Consider the following 27,909-nt stretch of genomic DNA (forward strand, 5'->3'; position numbering starts at 1 on the left):
CCGTAGAAAGGCAGGGATGGAGATTTTCCTTGAATTATTTGCTGAAGTTTAATTTTCCCCACCCCAACTTTTCTCCATTCTGTCTGCATCTTTCTGCAGTTTGTTGTTGTTTTAATGGCAAGCTGCTCAGCAGTGTTAGGGATTTCTTTTTCCAGGTGGAGTTTGCCACTGATACTAAGGCCTAGATCCAGTTACAAAAAAAGCTTCTAGAATCTAATGATCAAGCTTCAGGTTCTACTTCCTATTTATGTGTGAATAATTCTGACAATAAAAAGTCGCTGTTTTGTTGGAGTGGGGACCATAAGCAAGAAAGCTTAGCTCCAGAAATATTATAAAATCTGTTACAACAGTCATTGAAGGTAACAATTTAAAACAACCAACAAAACTAACGTGGCATGAGCTGTTGTGGACCAGAGCTCACTCATCCATAGACAATTAGGGTTTAGCCCACACAAAACATTGTGTCACAATAAATATTTAAGGTAGTGGTAGCCAAAGTGTTGCCCTTCAGATGTTGTTGGACTCCAGCTTCCATCACCCCAGACCATTGGACCAACCTGTATGGGGCTGATGGAAGTTGGAGTCCAACATCTAGATGGCACTATGATACAAGATGGGGGTGGGTGGGTGTGCATGGGTGTTTGAGTAAGATTTTATTTTACAATTTTTCTTGTAAAGGAAACAAAGTTGCATATTTTCTCTCCCTTTCTTAATGAGAGTGGAAAATATAGAGATGGGAACTGCAGTATCCACTGGGTTCATCCCCTCTTCCAAACTTCACATGAACTTTTGAATCATGATAATATAAAGCATGTATCTTTTGACCCAGGTTAAACCCTGCTCAGAGACTGCTCTACCAGTTACGCAGTGCTGACTTAAGCATGAGAAACTGCAGTAGCCCACATGCCATGGCAAGGGAGAGAGGGAGGGAGAAGAAATGCTCAGGGCTTTATTTGAGAACTTAGAAAGTTATTCTGATGAACAAACAAACATATACAGACAACTTCAATTGAGCAATGGTTGACTTTCCATGTGTCTGCACACAAACACAATTTTAGGATTTGGTATTGTTGACAGAAAGGAAAGTGCTATCCTATTTACAACTGATTTCTTGTCTGTCTTATCTAAACACTCGATAATATAATGAGGAATTGTGGCAGTAAACTGTAATTTGACTCTTAATTCAGGTTGTTGTTTTTATAAATAAATAAATAAATAAATAAATAAATAAATAAATAAATAAATAAATAAATAAATAAATAAATGGATGGATGGATATCCAAATTCGGGAAGTAAAAGAATTTCAATAGAAATAGCTATTGTTCACTTATTCATCAATGTCCAGAATGGAAATCAGTCCAGCAAATACAATTAGCATCCCCTGTTGTTGCTGCTTTCAATCTGCAAATGATATGTAATTGATTATGTCTTTCCCCACATTTGCATGTGCTTTCTTTGCATGGACCTGAATGACAACATAACTGACAAAATTTACACAATTATTTAAAAGTGTGTGTTTGGGGGGGGCAGGGGAGGGTAAAAGGCAAACTGCAGCAGAATGAAAACAGTACTGGAGGCAAGGAATACAGGGCAAGGCAGAGAAATGATGGCTTCTTACATCTATAATCCAAATGCAGCTCATAAGGAGGAGTCATTTAAATCAAACAAGAATTCCAGGGGCTTAGTCCCCTTCCTATCCATGGCTGGAGGACACAATAAAAGAAAAACAAACCAATCTGCTGGGCCTGTTGCATGTGCAGTTTGAGTACAATACATAACCAGTACAGTATAATATAATAAAATATCCTACACTGAAACATTAAGAATAAGCAGAACAAAACAAAGGGAGTTTGGTGGACACTTATAAAGCTGTTCAGGAGTGAGCCAAATGCATTGCTCTCATGAGAGAGTTTCCCAAGTATGTGGCCATCATTAAGTATATACATGTTACAGCTAAATTTGCGTTTGATCGTTTGTAGACGGAAACCAAAAGGAAAGCGTTGTCTCCAATACTGGCCAAACTACTTGTTCTGCAATTCTTCCCTCCACATTTTATTTATGAGTAAGTCACATATTCTCCCCTAGTCAGGTGAAAAAGAAGCTTGTAGAAGGGATGAATGAGGTAGGTTGAGAGGAGAGAAGCCAAAAGGCAAGAAGGAGAGGAGACTGCCAAAGTATTTTCTCCACTTAAACTCCCAGCCCTTCTAGGCTGCTTTCAGCAACAATTTTAAGAATGAATTGTGCTGGTCATTGTGAATGTCATTCATCACTGGAGACAACCATCATACCCTTTTCCTAATTGCAAAACACAGCAACTGTTTATAAACCTGACATTTATTCCCTCATCTTCCAGAACTGCCTCTATTAGCGGCCATTCCAACTGCCTTCATACGACCGAAAGGTCAGGCAGCGAGGCCTCCAATGTCACACTTGGCTGGTACCAATTCCACTAGTTCATGAAGGAATTCCATTATGTAACAACATTAAAGACTTGGGGTGGTTCCAGGCTGTTGCTATTTTGGGTGTAAGATACATTAACGTCCCATTAAATTCAGGTTTCACAATTTGGATCTGGAGCTTTTGTGGGACAAAATCTCTTCCCCAAAAGATTGGACTTCTTGCAAAAAGGAAAGTGATGGGGAAGTGCACTGGAAAGGGAGGGGTATTGCTTACTTTGATGCAACATCACCTAGCTTCCCTGAAAACAAATATGAAGGAATGCTCATTTAGCAGTTAACATCATCTAATCTCTCTTGCAAGCAAAACAGGATAAATGTTCAATGAACAGGACATCTGGAAGTCTCATTAGAGCCAAATTTGCTTACTTTCAAATTCCCATCCAGTTAAGAACATAAGAGGAGAACAGGCTAGACCAGGCCAATGGCCCATCTAGTCCAGCGTCCTATTCTCACAGGGGTCAAGCAGATGCCTGTAGGAAACATGCAAGCAGGATTTGAGTACAAGACCCCTCTCTCCTGTGGTTTCCAGCATCATGGCTAGTAGCCACTGATTGCCCTCTCCTCTGTGAATTTGACCAGTTCTCTTCTAAACCAAATTGGTGGCCATCACTGTCTTCTGTGGGAGTTACATAGTTTAACTCCCACACAAAAGCACTTTCTTTTGTCTACCTTGAATTTTCCATTGTTCAGTTTCATTAGATGCCTACAAGTTCTAGTGTGATGAAAGAGTTTTCATTTCCTCTATTGTGTCTCTTATAATGCAAAACACTTATATAGAACAGTAAAGTACATTGAGGGGTTTGGCTGAGAAATGGCACACAAATGTAGTGAAACGGTTGCATCAAGTTTGGTGCAGCTAAAACCTTGGAAGAAAAACCTTCCTATGCATATAATCAACTGCAGAAAGCAACAGGTTGTTGTCCAGAAAGTTTTGGAATTAAGTACCACCCTTGTGGGTTTTTTTAAATGAAAAGGGAACCATCGTTCAAAAGATACTATTTAAGGGCTGCAAAGTGTGCCTTTGAATGGCAAGATCTCTTCCCCAACCCTATCATTCCATATTCCTTTGTTTGTATCCTTTGCAATCTAACTGCTTGACAACTTCATTCAGCTGTTAGTAACAAGCAAAAAATATTGATTACTTCTGAATGCCCTAATGATTGGAGAGCGGGAGACAGAACTGTAAATATAGAGTTTTCACATTCCAAGTGAAATTATAGTTTGCCCGACAAGATTGCACAATAAGTCAGTGAACAAATCAGCCAGTGTGGGGTTCTGGGGTCACTCAAGTGATACCGACACATTACAATAATGAGAACTTGAAATACTTCATACCATATTGATCTCTTTTAACCTGAATCATTCCCTTGGTGGGAGATTACAAGGCTGAGCACTGGATCATGAACCACATAGGAGATGCTGATGAAAAATACCCACATATCTATCAATAATAATAAACCTCTTTGTATTCCTTTACACCACTTTTCCCCCTCCCTGAAATATATGGCTACCCCACCCCTAATTATAAAGTTGCTTATGTCTCACAAGTACAGTTATTTTAAAACTGTGCTTCAAGAGTCCTAGGGCTAGCTTCAGGGCTCACTGGGGCAACAAAGGAGATAAAGATCCGTCAGATGGATGGCCTCCTTTGATCCTAGGAATTCTGGAAAGGGTTTTAGCTCAGTGGTAGAACATCTGCCATGCATGCAGAAGGTCTTAGGTTCAATCCCCAACAAACCCAGGTAGGGATGGGAAAGACTCCTGCTCGAAACCCTGGAGAGCCACAGCCAATCAGTGTAGACAATGTTGAGCAAGGTGGAACAATGCTCTGACTTAGTTTAATACAGCTTCCTATAAAAACTGTGCAGATATGCCACTATTAGCTATGTGTGTGATTTACATTGGATTGAGGGGCAGAGTCCTGTGGTGTACACACAACACACACACACACACACACACACACACACACCGCCCCTCAGTTTGGAAAAAAATAATGACGTAAAATATTATATTTGGAGTCATTTTGTTTCCTCTTCTGTGCATAACATTTTGTTGTTGTTTAGTCGTGTCCGACTCTTCGTGACCCCATTAGTATGCTTAATGTAATTACAGTGGTACCCCAGGTTAAGAATTTAATTCGTTCCGGAGGTCTGTTCTTATCCTGAAACCGTTCTTAACCTGAGGTACCACTTTAGCTAATGGGGCCTCCTGCTGCTGCTGCCGCCGCCGCACCATTTCTGTTCTCATCCTAAAGCAAAGTTCTTAACCCGAGGTACTATTTCTGGGTTAGCAGAGTCTGTAACCTGAAGCATCTGTACCTGAAGCGTCTGTAACCCAATGTACCACTGTAATTTTATGATAGAGGTTTTCTCCATAATATTTGCAGTTGATTGGTAGGATAGCAATTGTTGCATGTTAATATGTTTGTTTCATGCTTCTTACATAGTGGCATAAATCAAAAGAAGCAAAGAAGAAATGGATATGCTGGATCCAGAATTTATGTACAACACATACAACCTCTGAAGACAGAGCAACTGCTCTCTGCTTAATTCTCTCTTTCAGCTGAGAGAATAATAATGTTATTGTTACTACATTCAGTGTTATCATTACTACATCCATACTAAAATGGTGCAATGGAGGGAAGCAGCCCATTTTAAGTACAGGGAAATGTTATTCAGAAATGAAGTTTTCTTAGCATGCTTAGATGTGTCCTGATTTAAATAATAATAAAAAAGGCACAGCTAAGCATGCTAAGAAAACATGATTTGATTTGTCATTTTTAGCCACACTTTTCTGCATGGGTGATACAGGACGCAGCTCACAAGATTTATACATAAATATACACACACACACACACACATACATACATACACACACACACACACACACACACACACACACATCAAACAACCAGCATCATGACAGCAGCATATAAAACAAAACCCAACACTTAATGCAGGGGTAGGCAACCTAAGGCCCATGGGCCGGATGCGGCCCAATCGCCTTCTCAATCTGTCACGCGGACAGTCCGGGAATCAGCGTATTTTTACATGAGTAGAATGTGTCCTTTTATTTAAAATGCATCCCTTCAAAATATAGTCTGGCCCACCACATGGTCTGAGGGACGGTGAACCGCCCCACGGCTGAAAAAGGTTGCTGACCCCGACAATGTCTGAGAGTAAGGCTGCAATCCTATACTCACTTACCCTCTCAGGTCAATGGAGCTTTCTTCTGAGTAGATGCACAAAGAAATGCACCATAAGTAAGCATGTTCAAGAATTCTGATAGAAATGGGAGCAGAAATTGCCAGTAATTATTTGTTCCATGTCTGGAATGGAAATCAATGAAGCAAATATTATCAGTATTCAACATTGCTCCTGCTTTCAGTCTCCAAATGATATGTAATTGATTACATGCCCTCCCACCCCCCACCCCCATCTGCACTGTGCTTCATTTGCACTGTAATGAATGGGCTGTAATAATGTAATGGGAAAAAATATTTATTTTTAATTACGTAATTCTGCCACAGCAGTCAGCGAGGTGAATAATGTTTTGTTGTTTTTTTTGAGGGGGGGGGGCGAAGACAAACTGCAGCAAAACAGAAACAGTGCTGAATATGAAACTACAGGACATAATGGAAAACAATTCCTTCTTACATGCCTAACCGTGAATAGGGTTAGATGAATTTGCTGATTCCAGTCTCTCTCTTTTCTGATCTTAAGTTCAGCTCTCCACTTTAATTTGTGATTATTGGTTATTATTTTTCAAAAAGTTGTGTACCAGCATGTTAGTGTGCACTTCTTCCTCATATAAACAATTTGCAATACTGCATTCTCCCGCCCTGAGCCCGGCCTTGGCTGGGGAGGGCGGGGTATAAATAAAAATTATTATTATTATTATTATTATTATTATTATTATTATTATTATTATTATTATTAGCAGGTGCTCCCTCTCTTATTTTTTCATTACCTATTGAAAAACTTCCTTTTCCACTAAGACTTTTTTTAAAAAAAACAACAACCAATCACTATCTATATTAGACTTGAAATTGTTTTTATTGTTAAATCACTTCAAGATATTTTAATGGGAAGTGGTTCATAAAATAAATAAATAAATAAATAATGCACACAGTTTTGCAAGCAATTTCCCCTACCACAATTCATTTCTATGTTACTTTGTTAATGTGTGACCCCCCCCCCCCGCATATACAAGGTATTATTCTGGAAGGTGTGAATTAGTTAAGCTTCACGTTAAAATGCAACCCGTAATTGAGGCAAAGAGTTTGTGCCTGATATACTAATTCAGAGGCCAGTCCCTATTTAGACATGTTTTTAATAAGCCAGTTTGCACAACATGTAAATAACAAGGTTTGTGTTATAATAACTTCTGCTTCTACTGTTTTCTGAATGAGTTTTATTCTATGCGATAGAAACTATTGGGTGGGAATAACCACAAGATGTCACTGTTGCAGCAAACACACTCAATAGACACTGTATTTATCTGACTTCTCAAATTAACAAATAATAAGTTTACCCGCTATCATTCTTTTAAAACTATTTTGATCACAATCCATTACGTATTTAAGCCTCATACATTTAAATCCCATTGATTTCACTGGGACATTTACTATACATTACATCTCAGATTCAGATTCATAAGAGCAAAAACATTGCATGAGCGTGTAGTTCTTTCTATCAAGAGTCCCAAATGCATTGTGAAGGTAATATCATAATAACTGCACCTGGTAGGGGAATTATTCTGTCACTGTGATATTACACCGGCATGTTAAAGTAAATCTCCCAGCTATTGATCTAGTTTCACAATGTTGACCAAACCCTCACACAATTTGTGAGTTATCCCCCCCCAAAAAAGTTGGTTTATTATACATTCAGCAAAATTTAAGTGGTGGAGGCATTATTATTATTATGGGATTAATTATTTCAGGATATAGAGATGAAAGGTATTTACATTTCCAAATGGTCCTCACTGGGGGTTGGAATTGTAGCTGTCTCCCAATTTATAGAATATTCTAACTGGTAGAAAGGTAGCCTGAAATTCCTCAATAATATGCTCATTCTGAGAGGACACAGTTGCTTCCCCCCCTCGCCCCGCCCCACATTTATTTTGTTCTGCACTTGCAGACACAGAGAACCATGCTGATGTCCAAGAAGAGCTTTATTATTTTATGCATCTGCATCCATAAACTTTACCAAGGGCAATTGTGAATCAAGTGCTGCTGAGCCCCACTTAACACAGAGAGGGAACCGTTTTTGTGTGGCACCTCTAAGCCTCACCAATTCAGGCTCCAATCCTAACAGGGACTGTAGAATTTAGTGGGGCTGAATTCTGAATAATGTGTGGTTAACGTTACATTATCCCACACTATAAACTGTGACCCCTTCTTACCCAAGGTTAGACGCTTTTTCAGATTAATGAGATGCTTTGTATTTATACAAACTGGGATGCTTTTGTGTGCACATTTTTGCATGGGAGGAAGTTGGGAAGGAAACCACAACAACTTGTCCCTGCCCATGTGACCTTATTGTCTCCACCTATATGACCTCCTTGGCCACTGCCAGCCCCACCATGAAGGAGGATAAGGCTATCAGTGGCCAGTATCTGTGGTGGCTATGTTCTACCTCCACTGTAGGGGCAGTGAATAACAGTGGGTGGAAACCACAAGAGGGGAGAATGTTCTTGTGCTCAAGTTCAGCTTGAGGGTTTCTCCAGAGGCACCAGGTTGACCACTGTGAGAACAGGTTGCTGGACTAGATGGGCCATTGGCCTTTTCCAGGAGGCTCTCCTTATGTACATATATGTACATATGTATGACAGATGTATGGAAGTGAAAGCTGGACCATAAAGAAGGCTGATCGCCGAAGAATTGATGCTTTTGAATTATGTTGCTGGAGGAGACTCTTGAGAGTCCCATGGACTGCAAGAAGATCAAACCTCTCCATTCTTAAGGAAATCAGCCCTGAGTGCTCACTGGAAGGATAGATCCTGAAGCTGAGGCTCCAATACTTTGGCCACCTCATGAGAAGAGAAGACTCCTTGGAAAAGACCCTGATGTTGGGAAAGATGGAGGGCACAAGGAGAAGGGGACGACAGAGGACGAGATGGTTGGATAGTGTTCTCGAAGCTACCAGCATGAGTTTGACCAAACTGCGGGAGGCAGTGGAGGACAGAAGTGCCTGGCGTGCTCTGGTCCATGGGGTCACAAAGAGTCGGACATGACTAAACAACTAAACAACAACAAAATGATTTGTTCAGCCAATCATTTTGTACTGTTTATGTTGGTTCATATTTTATTGTAAATGATGTCATACACCACCATGTTATATTGTAAGAACTGGTGGTGTATAAATATTTTAAAATAAGCAATGAATAGTTAACTGATAAAAAAATAAAATAAGAATGGGGAGGGAGCAGGGAAAGAAAACAATGTCCAGTGGCAACTTAAGAAAACAAGCACTCGAAAACAAAACAAAATAGGAATTTCAAAATTTGGCATCTAGGATAATGTCTTAAAAAGTAAGTGCACATTAAACTATCTTATCACTCTAGGAAAGTAAGTGTGTGTGTGTGTGTGTGTGAGAGAGAGAGAGAGAGAGAGGGGGGGGGCGGAGGGTGTTATCCAGCTACAGAACCAGCAGAACATTTAATCCAAAGTGCACTACTAATGACTCCTCAAGCAGCTCCTTAGAATAAACTATTTGGTGCCGAGAAAGTGGCTGTTAAAAACCCAGTGTGAAACCACTAAACATAAACTTTAACAAGCATTCTATTTCTTCCCACATTTATGGTGGCTGAAAGAGAGAAATTTGGGATAATAAGAGCTGAAATGGAAAAACAAGTGCAAAGAACCATGGGCATTATCTTGTCTGACTTTCTTGTTGCACTTGCCAGATTTACCTGTTCCCTTTTTCCATTATTTTTTAATATTTATTCACAGAGAGAAATTAGAAAAAAAAGAAAACCTTTATAATTGTGAACACAGAAGATGAATGTCATGATTCTCAATTCCCTTGTCTAGTTACTACAAGACATTGATGAGCTTCTCAATGTATTTCTTGTTAACATTTCATGGAGTTACTCCCATAAACATACGTTTACTCTTGTTCCCAATACCTTGTTCTGTCACGCCGACAGATGGCTTTATACTGAAGCATATGAAAATATTAAATACTTTATAAAGCTGTTGCCAGTTAGAAATGCCTTGGAGTAATGAGTATCTTGACAATTTCTTTTGAGGAGAGGGGGCACACAGCAAATACTGCTTAGGGACTGTCTCCAAATGCCTTTGCCATCTCTCTCTCTCGTACATACCCTTCAATCTCATTTTCTACAGCATTTCCAGCAGTCTGTTCTCAGCTTGTTGCAAGTTGTCATTACGCTGATGTGTTTTCTTTCTGTTTGGCTAGGCATGCTATAGTCTCCCATCTATTTGTTTAGTGCTTGTGTAAAGCGTCTAGGCTTATATGTGTACAATGAAACGTAATCATCATGCTTTGGGCTTTGCAAGAGGAAGTACCATTGTTTCACAACTGCTACTAAAATCATTTCATGCCAAAGTGTGGCACAGAAGGGAAACAGCATGATTTTGGTGAAATGATGGAACTTACTTGCTTGCTTGCATAGGGTGGGTTTGTTCTGGTTGGCAGGAATTTTGTTTTGGTTCTTGGCCCATTTGTTCTGTGCCCTGTTTCTTCATGCCCTCAACTGTCTATGAATGGGGTATGAATAGAGATAATAGCTAATATAATACTAAAGGTGCATGGGATGTCAGGGGAGGGGCAGTATCTCTCTGGTGGGGGAGACTTTGTGCTCTTTCTGGGTACAAAATTTTAAGGAAATGGTTGTAGTTCAATAGTAAAGTATCCTCTTTGCATGTAGAGCAGGGGACAGCAAACTTTTGTAGCAGGGGGCCAATCCACTGTCCCTCAGACCTTGTGGGGAGCCGGACTATATTTTTGGGGGGGAAATGAACGAATTCATATGCCCCACAAATAACCTAGAGATGCATTTTAAATAAAAGCGCACATTCTACTCATGTAAAAACACGCTGAATGCTGGACCGTCTGCAGGCCGGATTTAGAAGGTGATTGGTCCGGCTCCGGCCCCCGGCCCCTAGTTTGCCTACCCGTGATGTAGAGTCTCCAAGGTCCAATTCCTTGCATCTCCAGATAGGGTTCAAAATGTTCCCTGCCTGAGCCCATGAAGAGCTGCTGCCACTCAATGTGGAAAACACAGACCCAGATGGAGCAACGGTCTGATTCTGATTAAGGCAGCTTCCTATGCAGCAATACAACTTTTTAAAGCATGTATACTATTGCAATGGGAAAGTTTGACTGGTGCTTAACTGTTTCCCATTGGAATAAATTGGGGTTATAAATATTTAACTGTGGTTGGATCATTTCCAAAGTTTTTGTTGTTGTTATCAAGGATGAAAAACCTAGGCTGGGTATAGCTCTTTGGTGTATTGTTCCCAGGGCTACTGGTGTCTGCCCAGGACACATACATTCACTATCCCTGCAAACTAGATGTATGGGATTCACATCAAGGAAAGTATCCCATAATAGGAAACCAAAACAAACATATTGAGTAAATTATCCCTGAAAAAAAAGCAATATAAAAGTATTGTAGAGAACCAAGGGGTTAGCTACACTACAAACATAGATTGGTTTTATACTACTTTAAACTACTGTGGCTTTCCCCAAGTATATCTGGGAACTGTAGCTTGGTTAGGGATCCTTCTCTCCCCCCCCCCCCCCACTCATAGAATAATGTATTCCACAATTTCTCAGGACAACGGTCTTAGATCTGTGGTGTACATACACTTGATGGCTTTATTCCCAAAGGTGACTATGTACTCTAAAATGGCAACACAAAATAAGTAGTTTGACAACTCTGATAATTTTCATTGAAGAATATTGAATTTACATGGTGTATGGCAGCTTAAGAATACAGCAATTATTTAAGTAGAATCAACTTGGATAAATCATTTGGGCAGGAAATGTATCAAGGGGAAGAGCAAAAAAAGGGGGAAGTGATGTTATTACTGTCCAATGTGGCAGAAAATGTTTAATGCCTACCCGCCTGTCGTCACCATTATTATTATTATTATTATTATTATTATTATTATTATTAGCCTGCTCCAAGGGACAGTGAAAGTGAGTTAGGCAGATTGATCTCCCTCGGAACTCAGACCCATAGCTGGAAAGCAATCTCGGAAAGATCTTCCAATGAGATCTTTTCAGCACAACTATTCTGTGTCTTCATTAATTGCCATGATTAATGTTGTTTCTTTTCTTGGAACTCTGATATGCAAATAAAGCAGCAGCCTCACAAAACATGGACTTAATCAACTGAAAAACGGGGGGGGGGAATCACCAACTTGGTCATAGTCAGATAAACTGCATGCGGCCTTCTAAACATATTAATAGTTTCTGCATTTCAGAGTGGAATTGATATACCAACGTTTGTTGCATAAAATGCTGAACACACTGATATGTTTATTCTTTTGCTTTCCACAAATTATCCATCTCTGTGCATTTACTGTATATGTTTCAGTTGGTGATGATGCTTAATTCCTGGAATGTAAATGTCCATATCATATCCCCACTTTCTGTACTGGGTCCAGTTCTGTTTTCCCCTTTGGGTGCAATTCAGCAGCAGCTTGTCCTCTGTCGTGCACCCCTCCCTGCAAAACACAGCAGCCAAATTACTGGCTGGTTCCATTTATATCTCACAACCCCCATTCTGAAACAGCTGCACCAGTTGCCAGTTCATTTCTTGGTGCAATCCAAGGTGCTGGCATTCCTGTTTAAAGCTTTAAATGACTTAGGACTCAGCTATACGTACAGCTGCAAATATAACGTTTTGTGTGTGTTTAAAGTGGATTATACAAATCTGACACTAGATGGCAATGGTGAGCTCATGGCAAATTCAATATATTTTTCAAAATGCTTTTAGAAAAGCACTTTCACAGTGTTTTTTTTTTTTTAAATATATATATATATGTCTAGATTTCACCTTAGGCTCCAAATATCTGAAAGAACACCTCTTTCCCTGCAAACCCTCCTGGGTGTTAAGATTAGCATAGGGCCTCTTATCAGTAGTTACTTTGCCCTCAGAAGTTCAGCAGGTGGCAGCATTATTGGTTGCAGCCCCTAAACTGAGAAATTCCCACCCAAGCAAGGTTTGCCTGACACCTCCATTGTATAGCATTCACCATTTGCTAAAGTTGTACCTTATTTACCCTGGCCTTTGACATGTGGGTGCATGATCCCTATTCCCCATTTAAACTGATTTAAGCACTGTGTTTTTGTATTGTTGTGACCCACCCTGGGACCTTATATGGTGACCAGTGCGTAAGAATCAGCAACTATTTCCATGGCTCCCATGTTCCTTCTTGGGTCACCAACAGCCCTGAAAATGATGTCCCGCATGAAGTCACAGACAGGTACAATGATGTTTTTGATGGCACCATCCCTCAGAAATGTTGTCTTCACAGTTCCTCCAACATCCCCAGTAAGGACCTCAGACACCGCAGGAATTGCATTTTCTGTCGATTCTGGCACCAAGTATGCTGCTTAAGCAGGGACACGGTGCAGGGGAGTAATTAAGATGCCATGAGGCTATCCCATCACTGTCAACAGTACCAGTTATATTTTGGGGAATACCATTGTTCTTGTGTTTGTGTTTTTTTGCAGGGCGGATATCATGCTCAACACGCTTTACAATAGGCTGAGAATTAGAACAATTCCTATAACATTTTAACGTATTGTTTTTTGTCAATCCAAGACCAGATTGAGTTAAGAGGCCCAACACACCACTTGCTTAAGTATTTTTTTGTTCCTCATAATCATAGGTCTCTGCTTACATATCACAAGATGAACCAGCTTTATAGCAATTTGAATTTGCACTGATGACGCTTCTGGCACTTGGTAGCTGAGCCAGTGAGAAGATGCAGAATGGCCATGAACATTCTTATAGTTCAAGAACAAAGTTGTTCGGCATGCTAGCTTTTCAAATTCTCCAGTCATTTTGCAGTTTCTGCAAATTTAGAATGTGTGCTTGTTATGACATCAAAATTATCCATTTATTTGAACTCAGAGCTTTTTTCTTTAAAACAAGTTTGCAACCCCCCTCATTCTAATGTCACCACAGAATTCATGAATAAAATGTATGCATTAATAGGTAAGTTATCAGGTAAAGTCCAGCAAACAAATTTGTAGGTATTATGGTAAAGAGAAATAATTTAGTGATCATTGTGAATTGCATGTGGATGCTAAGAATCCCAGAGAGTGAACATCAGAGAAAACACCAATGAATATTGACTATCAATGCTTTTATATATATATATATTTTTAAAAAATGCCTCCAAAGTAAGGGAACACCTATCAATTTTCAGTCCTTCACAAATCAGCTGGGATGGCCAGTATTTAATATGATAATGGTGACAGATATCAGGGATTGTATACAATTTAGCCCTACTCAGATTAGACCAAATGAAGTTAGTGTATGTAACTTAGGTTAACTCATTTCAATGAGTTTACTCAGAGTAGAACTTGGTTGGGTCCCACCCTAGATTTCGGCATGCACTATTACATATATATTGTTAACATATGTCACATTCATCTATTTAGAAATAAGATTACTGCATGAAATTTACAAGGAGTAAGAAGATCTTGGTCTTCAAAACAACAAAGATCCAACATTGTTTTTGCTTATTTGTTATATCAAGGCTCAAGGACAACCAGCATCCAATGCTCAAGAGGAAAGTAAGATTTGGTGCAAAAAGAGCAGCACAAATTCAATTTTCAGCTTATCTAAAGGTTGGGCTCCTAATGGGTACCTGACTAGAAGTTCCGCTGAAATCAACGAGGTTTATTTCCAGACAAACCTGTTTGGGAATTATGTGTCAATCACAGGGGATATAAAGTTCCAAGTTTAATATCCCCTCTGTGGACAGAGCATCTCTTAACTAGCATAACTTTTAACAATGCTATTTTGTTAACATTTATACCAAGCAAGTACGTGGAGTTATTTATAATGAGAAAGTATGCGGGTTTTTGTTTTGCTTTTGCTTATAACAAGCAAACAGTGAAAATATAAAAAGTCATCACAAACAAACAGTTGGTGCATTCATGCTAATACTTCCCTGTCTCCCTGAACCCCAAGGCACTTTAATAGAAACTGCAAAGGCAATGCAGAAAATGAAAAACAACTTGCTCAAGCACCTGACACTCACTCACTCTCTCTCTCTCTCTCTCTCTCTCTCTCTCTCTCTCTCACTCACACACACACACACACACATACACACACCCCTTCCCTCCCACCTACACACAAAAAAATCACTTTGCATTTTTTTATGGAGCTGGGGTGGAGAGTGGAAGCATATTAAGTTCAGGCAATATAACCGAGCCTTTTGTTATTCTTAATTGCTTGAATTTACAATCTAGTTCTGCTGTATAAAAACTAAATTTTAAAAGCTGAGTCAAGTGATTTTTCTTTCTCTAAGTACTTTCACAAAGTAAGTTTCTATACTACTACACAGTAGGCTAAATTAGCTATAGAGAACCATTGTCCTCCCCCCCCCCCCCCATTTACACAGAAACAACGTCTCTTCCCTAACTATCAAGAAACCTTCCTCATTGAAAGTAAAATTCATGTGCATGAAATTAGTAGTTAATTGGAAAATAAGAGAAGAGTTGTCTGCCCTTTGAAGACAACCAAAATGAAAACAAATAACGCTGTGATGTATCTTCCATTAAACCTAACTGTTAAGTAAATTAAGGATTTATTTAACTCAAACAGAACTGTACCATTTACCAAATTTCCTGTCCCATCACCCCTCCAAATGATAAATGGAGTACAGTATTTAAAAAACCAAAACATAAAACAGTAGCCCTCTGTGTAAGCCCAAAGCCCCCCCCCCAAAAAAAACCACACCCCAGATCTGTTTCTAGATTGAAAAGGGTATTATAAAACAAGAGACTGGAAGAGAACTTTATCATTTTTTTCACTGAGAAATTCAACTTCTCAGCGGGAAAAAAATGATAAAGTTCTCTTCCAGTCTCTTGTTTTAGAATGCATCGTTAACATGAGTATTAAAACTCCAGCCAATTCAGTCTTTCCTTCAAGTTAAATTGGTATGAATTGGCAATTCATAAGCAGGATGTTGAAGCTAGACATGTTCTCACAACATCCATTTCCTTTATTCAAATGTGATGTTCAAAAATCATGGCCCCAACAAGCCAATTACTTGTCACACAAACATATTTTATGGCAATACATCAATGGCTTTAACAAGCATAATTTAGGGCATAAGAATAATGGAAACAATAGCACAGTATTTTTAAACTGTGAGGTCCTTTGTGTCACTATTGCCGGTGCCGGGGAGGGTTCTTACTATAAATACTGTAAGTTGTCCTTTATTTTATTCTAACCAGCTGATCATTTTTAAGAAAAATCTTCAACCTTAAAACTTCAACCAACACATATGAATGAGAACATGATAATCCACACCAAGAGGAACTAGGAGAACATCAAAACTAGCGCTTCACCTGAATGTCCCCTTCTTTCTTTGGCACCAGACTCCCAGAAGCCCCTGCAAAATAAAGCAATAGGAAAAGGCAGCTAACCAGATTTGGTGTAGAGTTCCTTGGCTACACCTGCACCTCTTTCATTCCCTTTGCACACATAAAAAAGCCCTGGTTGTCCCACAGAGTTCAAAACAAATCCCAAAACCTAAAACCTGCCTCATTATGTGAACTTATCTCCAACTTGTTTGACCAAGCATTGGTCCTAATGCAGCGATACCACATATACCCAGGCTTAGAGAAATAATTCTGATCCACCATTCCCTCAAAAGACTAGACCATCTCTCTGCTGCCTAGCTTTCCAGTGCTACATTTTCTGCTGCAGGAGATACATGTTTAATGGACACAGTTTCAGAATATTAACAACAATAACACTGTTCCACAGAAGACTTTTATGTGGGAGTAGACCCCCACTGAGTTGAACTAGACATTTCCTCAAGCAGATACCCTTTAATTCATTCATTTAATTATGAAGAACATTGTCTTCAGAGAAGATAAATTGTAAATTTCAAGGAAATGCTAAAATGAAAAGAAAAAAAAAGCTTCAAGAATGGAAAGTGCCCCCTCTACAATGTGTGTGTGTGTGTGTGTGTGTGTGTGTGTGTGTGTGTGTGTGTAAGGAGGGAGGACAAAATAAGAGATGTGATTTTTGAAGCTCATTCAGATTAAATGAATTAGCACCTCCCATAAGCACAATTCATTCAGTGCAAGGTCAGTGACTATAATTCATTGCAACCTTGTGGGTAAGAAGAGCTCGTGGGGAGCAGTATCATTTCCCACCTTCTGTTATATTGGTCAGACAACATATCTGGTCCACCAAGGCAAGAATGGCAAACATCAGGGACATTCTTCTCAAAAGTTAATGGAACCCAGGAGTCCACAACTAGTGTAGCTTATCATTTTACCACCATTGTAAAAGCACCAAAATACTGTTAGTCTGCATTTATTTTGTCATGCTACAAACGGCCAAAATCGAAACCAGGAATTACTATAGCTTTTAGCTTTATTTTATTGTTTTAATTATAATTTTTATTGAGTTTCAGAACAAACAAAAAAATATACAGAATAAAGCCATTATTGTATTCAGGGCATCTGTCACTCTCCCACCCAGCATCCACTGACCTTCCCTGAACCAAAGTATATTCATAGGACTTGCTTACAGCAGGAACAGACAGATTAAAGTAAAGGAATTCAATGCATACACCTATCAGGCCTAAAAGAGGCAAGCAAATTTGTATTGGGTGGTTTAGAACGGGTCTATTACCACCTTGCGTATTCACATCTTCAGTAAAGGAGTACCACATCCCCACAAATGGATCTTTCTTTCTTTGACCTTTAAGTACTATCATCTCATAGGTGAGCTTTTAAAATAAAACAACCCTCCAAACCTTTTGGTACCAGTAATCCAAATCAGAAAGTGCAAAGTTATTCCTTACTTTATTTTGCACATATGAAATATTTGCTTCTGTGATGTAATAATGTAAGGTTTTAGGATGACAACACAGGGTAGTATAAAATGAGGTTGTTAGTGAGCATTACAAGTTTATTATTATGAAGACACTTTGACTCACTGAGGAGAACTTTATATATGTTCCCAACTTTCCCATAAGTAAATCGTTCCACCTTATCCTCACAGTTATCCCATTGGGTAAGCTAGGCCAAAATACAGTGAATAGGCACAAAGCTGAAGCGTTTGGGCCAACAGTAAACTGAACCCACGTCTCTTCCCCTAGCCTTGCCACCCCATCTCAGCTTTAACTACTTAGCCTTCATTATCAGAATACTGCTTCAACCCTATACACACTTAACAAGGAGTCAATCCCATTAAGTGGAATGGGACTTATTTCAGAGCAGACATTCATAGGATTGTGCTGTACCTCACTTTTCCTGAAATAAACTTCTGGGGAAGTGGCAGTCCATGATGAGAGACATTTAATAGTGGTACACTGCATGCCTCAGTCTAGCTAGGATACCCTATATCCATGAATTAAACCAAAATAGAAGACAATTACAATACTGGTTTACTATTATTGCTTACCATGGCTGTCTATGATACAATTTTATGCCTATCAAATTTCACCTTGGGTTTGATACTGCATAGTGGTAGTGGGGATCAACAAGATTACTGATGGTCTTATTTGCCAAAATAAGTATGCAAGGGGAGGCCATGACCAACCTATAAGATTCTGATCAGTAAATAGTTCACTAGCATAATTCTTATTGATAGAGGTATCAATGACTCAATAGCTGAATAATGTGTTTGGATAAACATGGAACTCTCTACAGGTTTCATTTCAGTACGAAAGCCAACATAGCAGGTAATAACTCCCTGGGCTGACATTTAGGAAATAAAGATCCAGTTGCTCATCCTCAGAAGAATATGTCACTTTTTGGAAAACAAACAAAACAATGCTTAAACAGGAAAAAAAGTGTGGCTGTCAAAGAACACATTTTTTTTGCAGTAACAAACAGTGCTAAAATGAACAGAAAGGCGTCATGCATGCCAACCCAGCTCAAAGTACTTCATACTTCTCAGCAATTCATTTTAATAATGGGAGGGTTTTCCTCACTCTGTGGGAAATGGCTGCACTACCACAGCTAATTCAAAGCTTATAAAACGCATATACTGTATTCTTTTTTGCATGGAGATTTTTTAAAACAACAACAACAACAACAACAACAACAACAAACCTCTTTTGATAACACACCATGATCTTTCACAATGCTTTGAATGGTAATTTTAAAAGAAAGATGGTCCACTTCACAGAGCAAGAATCATTTAATACATGGCATTGGGGGGGAGGATTTGAAACATAGTTTAGACAATTTACGTAATATCAAATTAATGCAGGCATTGAAAATGTCATGATTCTCATTCTTTCCAAAGCGCAAAAAATATATACACAGCACATACTGTATTGGTCACTACTGAGTGTGTGTGTGTGTGTGTGTGTGTGTGTGTGTTTCGGAAAATAGTATTATATATTCACACACATACATTCTATCAAACAAAATAGCATCAAATAGCATGCAGTCAACACCGTATTATTGCATCAAGTAGCATACAGGCAATGGTACATCATCTCTATAGGGTATAAATAGTTCAGGTTAATTATTTTGAATCAGAGTACAGCTGCAATTGATTTCTGCTGCATATCAAACATAAGCATTTAGACCACCAAAATAACAACAAATCATCCAATGGCCGAACTATGAAAATGATTTTCTCCCCCACCCATTTAAAGTAACAAATGTTATTGGCGACAAGTGTCCTTGTGCTGACATGCCTAAGCCTATCACTTTAAAGCCCAGCAATTTAAACTTTTCAAAATGTAGATCTAAGAACCCAATGATCCAACCATATAATTAAAAAAAAAAAATATGAAGTTGTTTGCATTCAAAGCAGAAGGAGCCACGTATAAAGTGAAAGAAGTACTGTGTCCTATGAATAACTGTTAGTTTCCACACATAGTCCAGTGGAAACAGAAGCCAAGCATCTTCTCTAAGGATAAAGTTCAGGCAAACTTCAGTCAGAACCAGGGAAGGACGCTTTACCCACCCACCCGCTTCTCATTACTTTCTCCTCCAGCACCTGAGTGCATGAACTGAAAGCCGTCCCTTCTTCAGCCACTGAAAATCTGCAAAACACCTGCTCAGCTAAACAGAAGCACACGCGTTTTGGAAAGCTTGCAGCACATGCACATTCTCAATACCTTTTTCCTAATGTGAAGAAGCCCATCGGTACGCTTGCCGATTTTGCTTCCGTGTTCCTTTATTCCCCGAGATGTTCTAAAAAAAGAGAAAAGCCTTCCCTCTCACACACAGAATCCCTCTCTAGTCTAATCACATAGCTAAGAAGCCAAACGCAGACACACAAAACATCCTCTGCATTAATGTTTGGCACGCCACTGTAAGGCAGCTACAGAACAACAGCAGCCTAACATGCCCATGTGTGCATCTCCCCCCCCCCCACACGTCCCCATCTCCAAAGACGCACACACCTCCACACCAAGCCACCTCCGCCAGCGTGTTCCATGCCTACACTTTCCAACGTTTGCTAGGGATGCCTTTATGATCTGTGCGCGACCCCCACCCCACCCCCGGGGAGTCTCCTGCTTCCCCTCTTCAAATTGTTTGAGAAATCCTCCTTCCCTCCCTTACCTGAAGGGCATCTCCCACGACTGCAATTAACTGCCAAGATCTCATCGTCGGCTGCAAAGCGCCTCTTCTTTCCTCGCCGGGAGAGCACCGGAGAAGTAAGGGGAACCAGCAAACGGCCCCCACGTGCCAGCAATATCAATGAATACAGACATCTGTCGGGCTCACTGCACGCTTGCTGCCTGCCTGCCTTCTTGCTCTCGCCTCCCCCTCCCTCCCGTTTGCCTTCGCAATGTTCGCATCAGGTGTTTCTAAGATGTACCTCTGCGGCTCCAGGAAAGACTCCAAACAACAAGGAAAAACAAGGGGAGGGGGATAGGGGGGAATGCACACAGAGAAATGAAAGGGTCACCAGAGCGAGGCCCAAACCAAGGTTGCTCTGGCTAATCTTCTCTCCTATGCCCCCTTCACCATGTTTTAAATGTTTGCTAGAATTGTGCATCCCATCATCAGATTGCCCCCCCCTTCAGCTCTCTCTCTCTCTCTGTGTGTGCCTCTCTCTGCACGTGTCCCTTCCTTGTTCTTCCAAGCATTAAATACCTACCACATGACAGAATAGGGCACCTTGCACAGTCTTCCCTGCCTTGCACTTGACAACCAATTCTAACTCAGGAGCAGTGAAATATCTGGAGGCAGGATGTAAGCACTCCCAATTATTTATGCCATGTCTGCATTACTCACATAGCATTTATGGGACAGCCTGAGTAGCTCCTGTTACACTAACCTGTATCATACATTATATTCTTTATGCAGAGATGTATCTGTATTGAAGCAATATCCCCCCATTACTGAGGTACAGTAAAAAAGAAGAAGAAAAGGAGGGGAGAAAAGCACACCTACATTCTGCATGATTCCTCCTCTGTGTGAGTGTAGGTGTCCATGCAAAGCCCATGTGGCATTATTTATTTACTTTGCAGTACAGCATGAAGAATCCAAAGTGCTTGTTCATGTCTGATTTTTTAGCTAAGACTAAGAGCAATACTAACTGAACAGGAGGCAGGCAGGCAGGCAGGCAGAAAGTTAAAACGGGTTTAATCCAAGAAACTACTTAAATTGCATTATAAGTTTTGTGTGTAGGAATACAATAAATGGCTTCAAAATTGTTTCAGAGTATTTGTGTGCGTGCACACGTGCACACACAGAGAGAGAAGTAAGTCCCATTGAGGATAGTGTGGCTTATATTCCCAGTTAAGTGTCTACAGGATTTCAGGTTTTCACATGCAAACACACATGCACACCATCACTTCATTGTAAAAGTATGTGGGTGTGTTTCCTCCCCAAAAGGTGTGGGGTGAGAAACACAAGGCAGTTTAAAGACAAAGCAGAGGAGAGGACAAAACAGCTCTATTGCAAACTGACAGATCAGGGCATCTTAGGCCAGCATTACAAACAATTATCCATTTATTATCCTGGTTGAAAGTGCGAAAGCAAGGTTTCTAGTTTAGGTGGATGCTTTTTAATAGCGCTCTTCCCCCAAACCTATCTCAGGCAGAGCTAAACAGACACAATAAATTGCAAAACCTAATTTTAATTGCTACAAAACAGCTCTCACTATGACATTTATAGCTCAGTGCATAACATGCCAGTAACAACACAAGTTTGGTGGAGTTTTAGCAAGTGTTCTTAAGACGAAGTGTGTAGCTCTGATCACCTTATTAGTGCAGTTGGTAGCCTTAACAATTTTCATAATGTAATAATCATTTATATTGATGAAGCAGACACACACACACTCTTAGCATTTGTATCTATCAATTAGGAAAATCAGGAGAAGGAAGGACTTCACACTTACACAGAACAATGGGAAACTAAAGCTTTGTTGGAATATGTAAGGGGTGCTATTTCAGATTGTTTGTGATAGGGATGACTTTACAATCTCATTATTTAAATGACCATTTATATTGAATGTGAAGCATAAAGAGCACACCAGCATAATCAGTTTGGTTTGTGGGATACCAGTTCCCCATAAAACAGTTAGATGTCTAAAGACTACTGCAGCATTTTAAGACTCATGGTTCATCTTTAATTTTCCACTGCAACATCCGATTGACTTTTATTTCTTTATTTCTTGTATGTATGAGGTAAAGAAGCTACAAATATGGTTGTCAGATAAACAGTGTAAACCATAAATCAGTTTAAGTTTAGTTCAATTAATAACCTTTCATTATATCGTAAAGTTATACTTGCTATATATTGTTGTTTTACTATTGCTCTCAGTTTGTTGTAAACCACTGATGGCTGTATTGAGAGGCACTGATTGATGGATACAGTGGGTGTTCAAATTCTAGTGAGATGTTGGGGAAAGCTCTAAGTGTAAAGGCCAGCCAACTCTTCAAATTGGATAAAACATCCTCAGGGAATAAGACTGTCACCAGGATCCTCAAAACTAAGGGGGACCTTAGAGTCTCAGGTGCAAAAAAGGACTTCTGAGAAGGCAGCATTACACACTGAAGTTAGGAAGAATCAACATACAGTGGCTGGGAGGGGGGAGTTCCAGGAGACCAGCACATAGGACACTCCAATGATGGAACAAGTTGCTTCTGCGAACCTAGTTGCATGTATTATGTAGAATTAGGAATTGTCATCTATAGCCTCCAGATGCTGTTGGAGTACAATTGTCTTCTCCACTCATTTAGCAGCTGGGCGGCTTCCTTGTTGACTCACAGACTAGAAATCTGAGGTACACAATTTCAATGAGAAATGCCATAGCTCAGTGGCAGAACATCTGCTTTCCATGCACTGAGTTGTGTGGGAGCTGAGCTGAAAACAGGCTGCAGGCTGAGAATCAGCTTGATTAGGCTGGATGCAAAGCTTTGAAGATGGAAGAAGCAAGATCTTTCGGGGTGTTACTGCTGTGAGCTCCTCCATCTTAGGCTCAGGGTGTATATATGTGTAAATAAACCATATATCCTAAAGATACCACAGTCTCCACTGTCCCTCATTCAAGGAAACTGAACCCTGGGTAAGTGTTCATAACCCCTGGAATCTTTCACTGCTCAGAGATTGGGGTAGTGTGTAACAATATTATGTTTTTGTGTGGATATGAGATGGCAGCCTCCTTCACTGGAGGTTTTTAAGCAGGGGTTTGATGCCCATCTGTCATGGATGGTATAGATAAGATTCCTGCATTGCAGGGGGTTGGACTAGATGACTCTTGGTGTCCCTTCCAAATCTATGATTCTATGGTTGTCATGCACTGGGGGATTTACTACAGCAAATGAACAGATTGGCCAGGCCTAAGACTTCCTTCCTCAAGATACTGGATGTTAGCAGGGCTTATTCAAAGATGAAATAAGTCCCAAAGCTTTAAACATTCCAAAGAATCATTAGGATGCAGCAGCAGCCCGTTTTGTGGCACGGTAATGAGAAATATTGTGGAATTAACCCTAGTTAACCATGTTGGTGCTTATCAGGTAATAAGACTAATAACATGATTAGGGGAAACAGAGTTGTGTCCGAAGAGGATATAATATTATACAGAAGCAATGGGGTTTTTTTGTTTTTTGTTTTTTTTTTTTTGTTTAAAAAAACCCACAAATATTAGTATAAGGCCTAAACATGTGGAGGTGTTTCCATAACCAAGAGTGGAAGAGAAAAGTTTACAACTTTGTAATTTTGTTTGGCAGGGTGGCGGTGGCGGGAATGATGCAGGGAGACACGATAGAAGTGTATGCAACTCTGCGGGGTGTGGAGATACAGTGGTACCTCAGGTTAAGAACTTAATTTGTTCTGGAGGTCCGTTATTAACCTGAAACTGTTCTTAACCTGAGGTACCACTTTAGCTAATGGGGCCTCCCGCTGCTGCCGTGCCGCCGGAGCATGATTTCTGTTCTCATCCTGAAGCAAAGTTCTTAACCTGAGATACTATTTCTGGGTTGGCGGAGTCTGTAACCTGAAGCGTCTGTAACCAGAGGTACCACTGCATTCCCCTACCCCTCTCTCTTAATAACAGAACTTGAATCCATTCAATGAACTTGAATGTTGGAAGATTCAGGACAGGCAAAAGTTCATACTGAAGTATGAAATTTAATACCACAAGATGTAATGATGGCCACCAGCGTAGATGGCTTCAAAAAGAAGGTTGAATAAATTCATGGAGAGTAAGGCTATCAGTATCCTCAATGCCTATATTCTATCTACACTATGTACAGCAGCATTCCTCTGAATTACTAGCTGCTGGGAATCACAGCTGGGAAGTTCACTGCAGCTGCACTCTGGTCCTGCTTACTTGTTTCCTGTTGGGGTATCTGGCTGGCCAATGTGAGAAAAGGATGCTGAACTAGATGGGCTCCTTAGCTGTTACGTTCTTCTGTTCTTAATCCTAGCCTTGTTGCCAGGTGAAGAGTCGTGTGTGTGTGTGTGTATCCTTTTTCACAGGAGATGGCATTGATGATGAAGCTAGAGAGCAAGTAAGACACTGGTACTTCAGTTTGGAGACAGCACTGAAGGGTCAAGGATAAGTCAGGGAGTGGTTCTTCTGAGCTTCTTGAAGACTCAGCGGGAAAAGGTAGTGGTGGGGAAATAGCTAGTTGGTGTTAGGCTTCCTTTTGTCTGCCTTAGGCTCAACTGAGCTAGGAATCTGTTCCACCACACTAAGGAAGGAGCACTGAAATGATACTTCCATTTTAAAACAACACAGCAACCAGAATATCTAAGGGACTGCCCAACAACTGTGCTCTTCAGATATTAAAGGGATTAAATGAGATGTTGGGAATTGGGAATTGGGAGGCAATGTGCATTGCCTTGAGCTCCTTGGAGAAAAAGGTGGGATATAAATGCAATACATATAAATAAATAAAATCATTTTGATAGGGGCAGATAAAACCAGCTAAGTAAAAATTTTAATAATTTGAGTTGTAGTGATTTGAGTTGATTCGCTGACTGCCACTGTGATGCTTTGAGTTGGTTAGGAATCTTACACATCTACAGATTGTTTGGACTCATGTGCAGTATCAGAATGCACAGAGTGACCTGTGCATTCCATGCATTAAATGGCTGCCTAAACAGAAAACAGCTTCCCTTTGAGAAAAGGAAATAGGAGCATCAATTAGCAATGCATTTACAGAACAAACACATGGGGGCCCTCTATGCCTGGAGGATTAGGACTGAATGATTCTGGTCTACACTCCGTCTAAGGATCCAACAATATGATAGGAGGCAAGCCTATTAAAGTAGATTCTGTTGCAAACGTTATCGTGATTTATGGGAAACATACTCTGGCTTATTCTGAAGCAGATTACAGTTGGCGTGTGTGGGTCTGGGGGAGATGATTGACTTATGACAGAGCAATTCAATCATGCATCGTTTTGTAGAATGGCACTTATGAACTGAGGCAGATCTGTGTTTTGGGAATGCAATATTTTAAAGTGGTACTTTTGTGTGCGTCTGTCATTGTACTGATGTTTTTGTGTTTGTGTGTGTGTGTTTCTGTTGTTTTGCAAAGCACCTTGAAATCATTAGTATAAGGTGGCATATACCGTAACAGTTAAAAATTAATTACCATATTTTTCAGTCTATAACACGCGCCATGTATAAGACACTCCCTATTTTGGGGGACTCCTAATTAAGAAAATGGGGAGGATTGCCCAGAGTTGTTGAGCTTTTTTTTGGAGGGGATTGACATCAGTTTTGCAGCTTTTTTGGGGGGTTGCCTAAAATCACTCACCCATCTGAACAATGCTGACAATAGCAAGTGCCGCCGAAGCCACCAATCACTGGCCCGCTTGCTGCTGAAAATCGCCTGCTCACAGCAGGAGCCAATCGCCAGTCCACCTCTGCAATATCCGTGTATAAGACGGCCCCAATTTTTTCACATGATTTTTAAATTTAAAAAGCTTGTCTTATACATGGAAAAGTACGGTAAATAAAATAAACACATAGTCATAAAATAGCTCATGGTCATGCTGTCCAGATTTATGCAGATTGTCAAGAATGACAATCCTTTCTGGTCACATCCACACCATACATGGTTTTCTGCAACAAGATTCCTAGAAACTGTAGTTTATTAAGGGTGCCAGGAATTGTAGAGTAAACTACCATTACAATAATTTTTGCAGGTGGAACCAAAGACTCCTGGGATATAGAGCCTTCTCTGAAATGCTGTAGTTTTCTAGTTTCCTATTTCTCGGAAGATCCCATAACATCCCTATGTAAGAGCCCCATAGAAGATCTGTTTCAACTGGTGGAAAGGATAGAGAGAATTTAGCTCACCTTTATGTTTCAGGCTCAGCCTTAAGTTTCCTGCTTATACATTTGTATCCTGAGCTTCTTCCAAGTAAGCCAGGGTGATATTTTATCATTTCAAGGACTCTGAAGTAAAAGCATTGAAACATGCAGTCCCCCACCCAAAAACACACTGCACAAAAACTCAAGGCCTATTTGGTGGTTCCTGCTTTGGGTACAACATCACAGGGATTTCAAGGGGAATGTAAGAGTTTCAACAGAACTGATAATATGCCTCATGGGAGTCCCTTGCTTTTTCTGCTTAAACATTTCAAGGGGAATTTGGAGGTTGCTATTGGTAAGAGGATCTCAGGAATTTCAAGGGGGGAAGATAAATGAGTTGCGATAAGTTGAGCAGAATTTCTTGAGCAGCGCATGAAGGAAGCATCCCATAATGCTGGTTAGACTGCATTCAGCAAGATATTTGATTTCCACAAAACTATTAACTGTGGGCAGGATTTTAGCCCAAAGTATTATAAACATTTATCCATTTCCTCATTGCCACTTCTGAACACATGTTCCTTTACAATTTTACAGCCAGATCTGATTATTATTTTATTTTTTTACACTCAGAAGTAAAATAAGCAAGTATAGGCAATAGTTTCAGAGCAGTGTCGTGTTATGATTTTCTTGCGGAGGGGAGGTAGCCTCCTGATTCATGGGGTCCTGGGTTAAAATCTAATTGCAGATTCCATTGTTGAACTAATCAGGCAAGTTCCTTTGCGTGGCGAGTTCCCGCCCCCCACCATAGTAAATAAAGACACGAGACACCATAATTTAAGGTTAATTGGGCAAATTAGGCCACAACTTTATTGAATTCAGGAATGAGAGGCATTGGCTTAGGCATTGGTCCTAACGACTATCTGGCTCCAGCCCGTTTGCTGGAGACACGGGGAAGGGTTAACCTTATATCGGGGGAGTCTCCCGCCGAGGCACGTCGACTAGGAGCTCCCCCGGGTCACCGCTCTGGGCGTGCCTTTGGCCCTCACCTCCATAGGCTTCGGACAGGGCCACGCCCCCGGAGTCCTTTAACGGACCACCCTTCGGTTGCTGGGGGGAGGTGATGGCGTTCCTCCCCCCCCCACATCCTCTTAACCCCTTCTTACCAATGCCTACTGCCAATGCCGAGAAGTTGTGATGAGTTGCTACGAGGTAGGCGAAACACCAAAAGGCCAGAAATCGCCTATTGGAAAAAAATCCTACCATGCCCCTTGTGGCGACAGACCGAAGTCCATAGCAAAGTCAAAAACCTACCTAAGCCTAGTTAAAGGGAGGGAGGGTGGGAAAACGTGGGGGAGAGCCGGCGAAAAGAGGGCGAGCCCCCTCCGCGCCGGCCCTAAATAGGGCAGGCCACGCCCCCCAGCCAGCCAGCTGATTGGCTGGCTGGGGGGGGGGCAGACCCGGCTGGGATTCCCCTGCTCTCGCGTGGAGTGGGTATGAAGCCCGCAACCCCACCTCCTGGGGCA

General features: G+C 40.5%; 2 protein-coding genes across 30 annotated transcripts in view; both read right to left on the reverse strand.

The window, feature by feature from the left end:
* The window catches only part of RBFOX1 (RNA binding fox-1 homolog 1), a 1,493,407-nt gene that overhangs the window by 784,246 nt on the left and 681,252 nt on the right, over positions 1 to 27,909 (reverse strand). For 2 of the 29 annotated variants that reach the window (XM_081840268.1, XM_081840280.1), the window contains exon 1: positions 20,228 to 20,694. The exons of 19 other annotated variants lie outside the window; for them this stretch is intronic. In XM_081840268.1, coding sequence (XP_081696394.1) covers positions 20,228 to 20,238 — 11 coding nt within the window. In that variant the 5' untranslated portion in view covers positions 20,239 to 20,694. Of the gene's footprint in view, positions 1 to 19,779; positions 19,987 to 20,067; positions 20,087 to 20,227; positions 20,696 to 27,909 lie in introns of those variants that run through there. 8 more of the 29 variants (XM_081840281.1, XM_081840277.1, XM_081840275.1 and 5 more) reach the window with 6 other exon arrangements.
* The window catches only part of LOC309329678 (uncharacterized protein), a gene marked incomplete at its 3' end in the record, with an annotated part of 831,621 nt that overhangs the window by 199,198 nt on the left and 604,514 nt on the right, over positions 1 to 27,909 (reverse strand). The gene's annotated exons all lie outside the window — the stretch shown is intronic.

Source organism: Podarcis erhardii (assembly GCF_964252035.2).
Source record: "Podarcis erhardii genome assembly, chromosome: 14".
Taxonomy (NCBI): domain Eukaryota; kingdom Metazoa; phylum Chordata; class Lepidosauria; order Squamata; family Lacertidae; genus Podarcis; species Podarcis erhardii.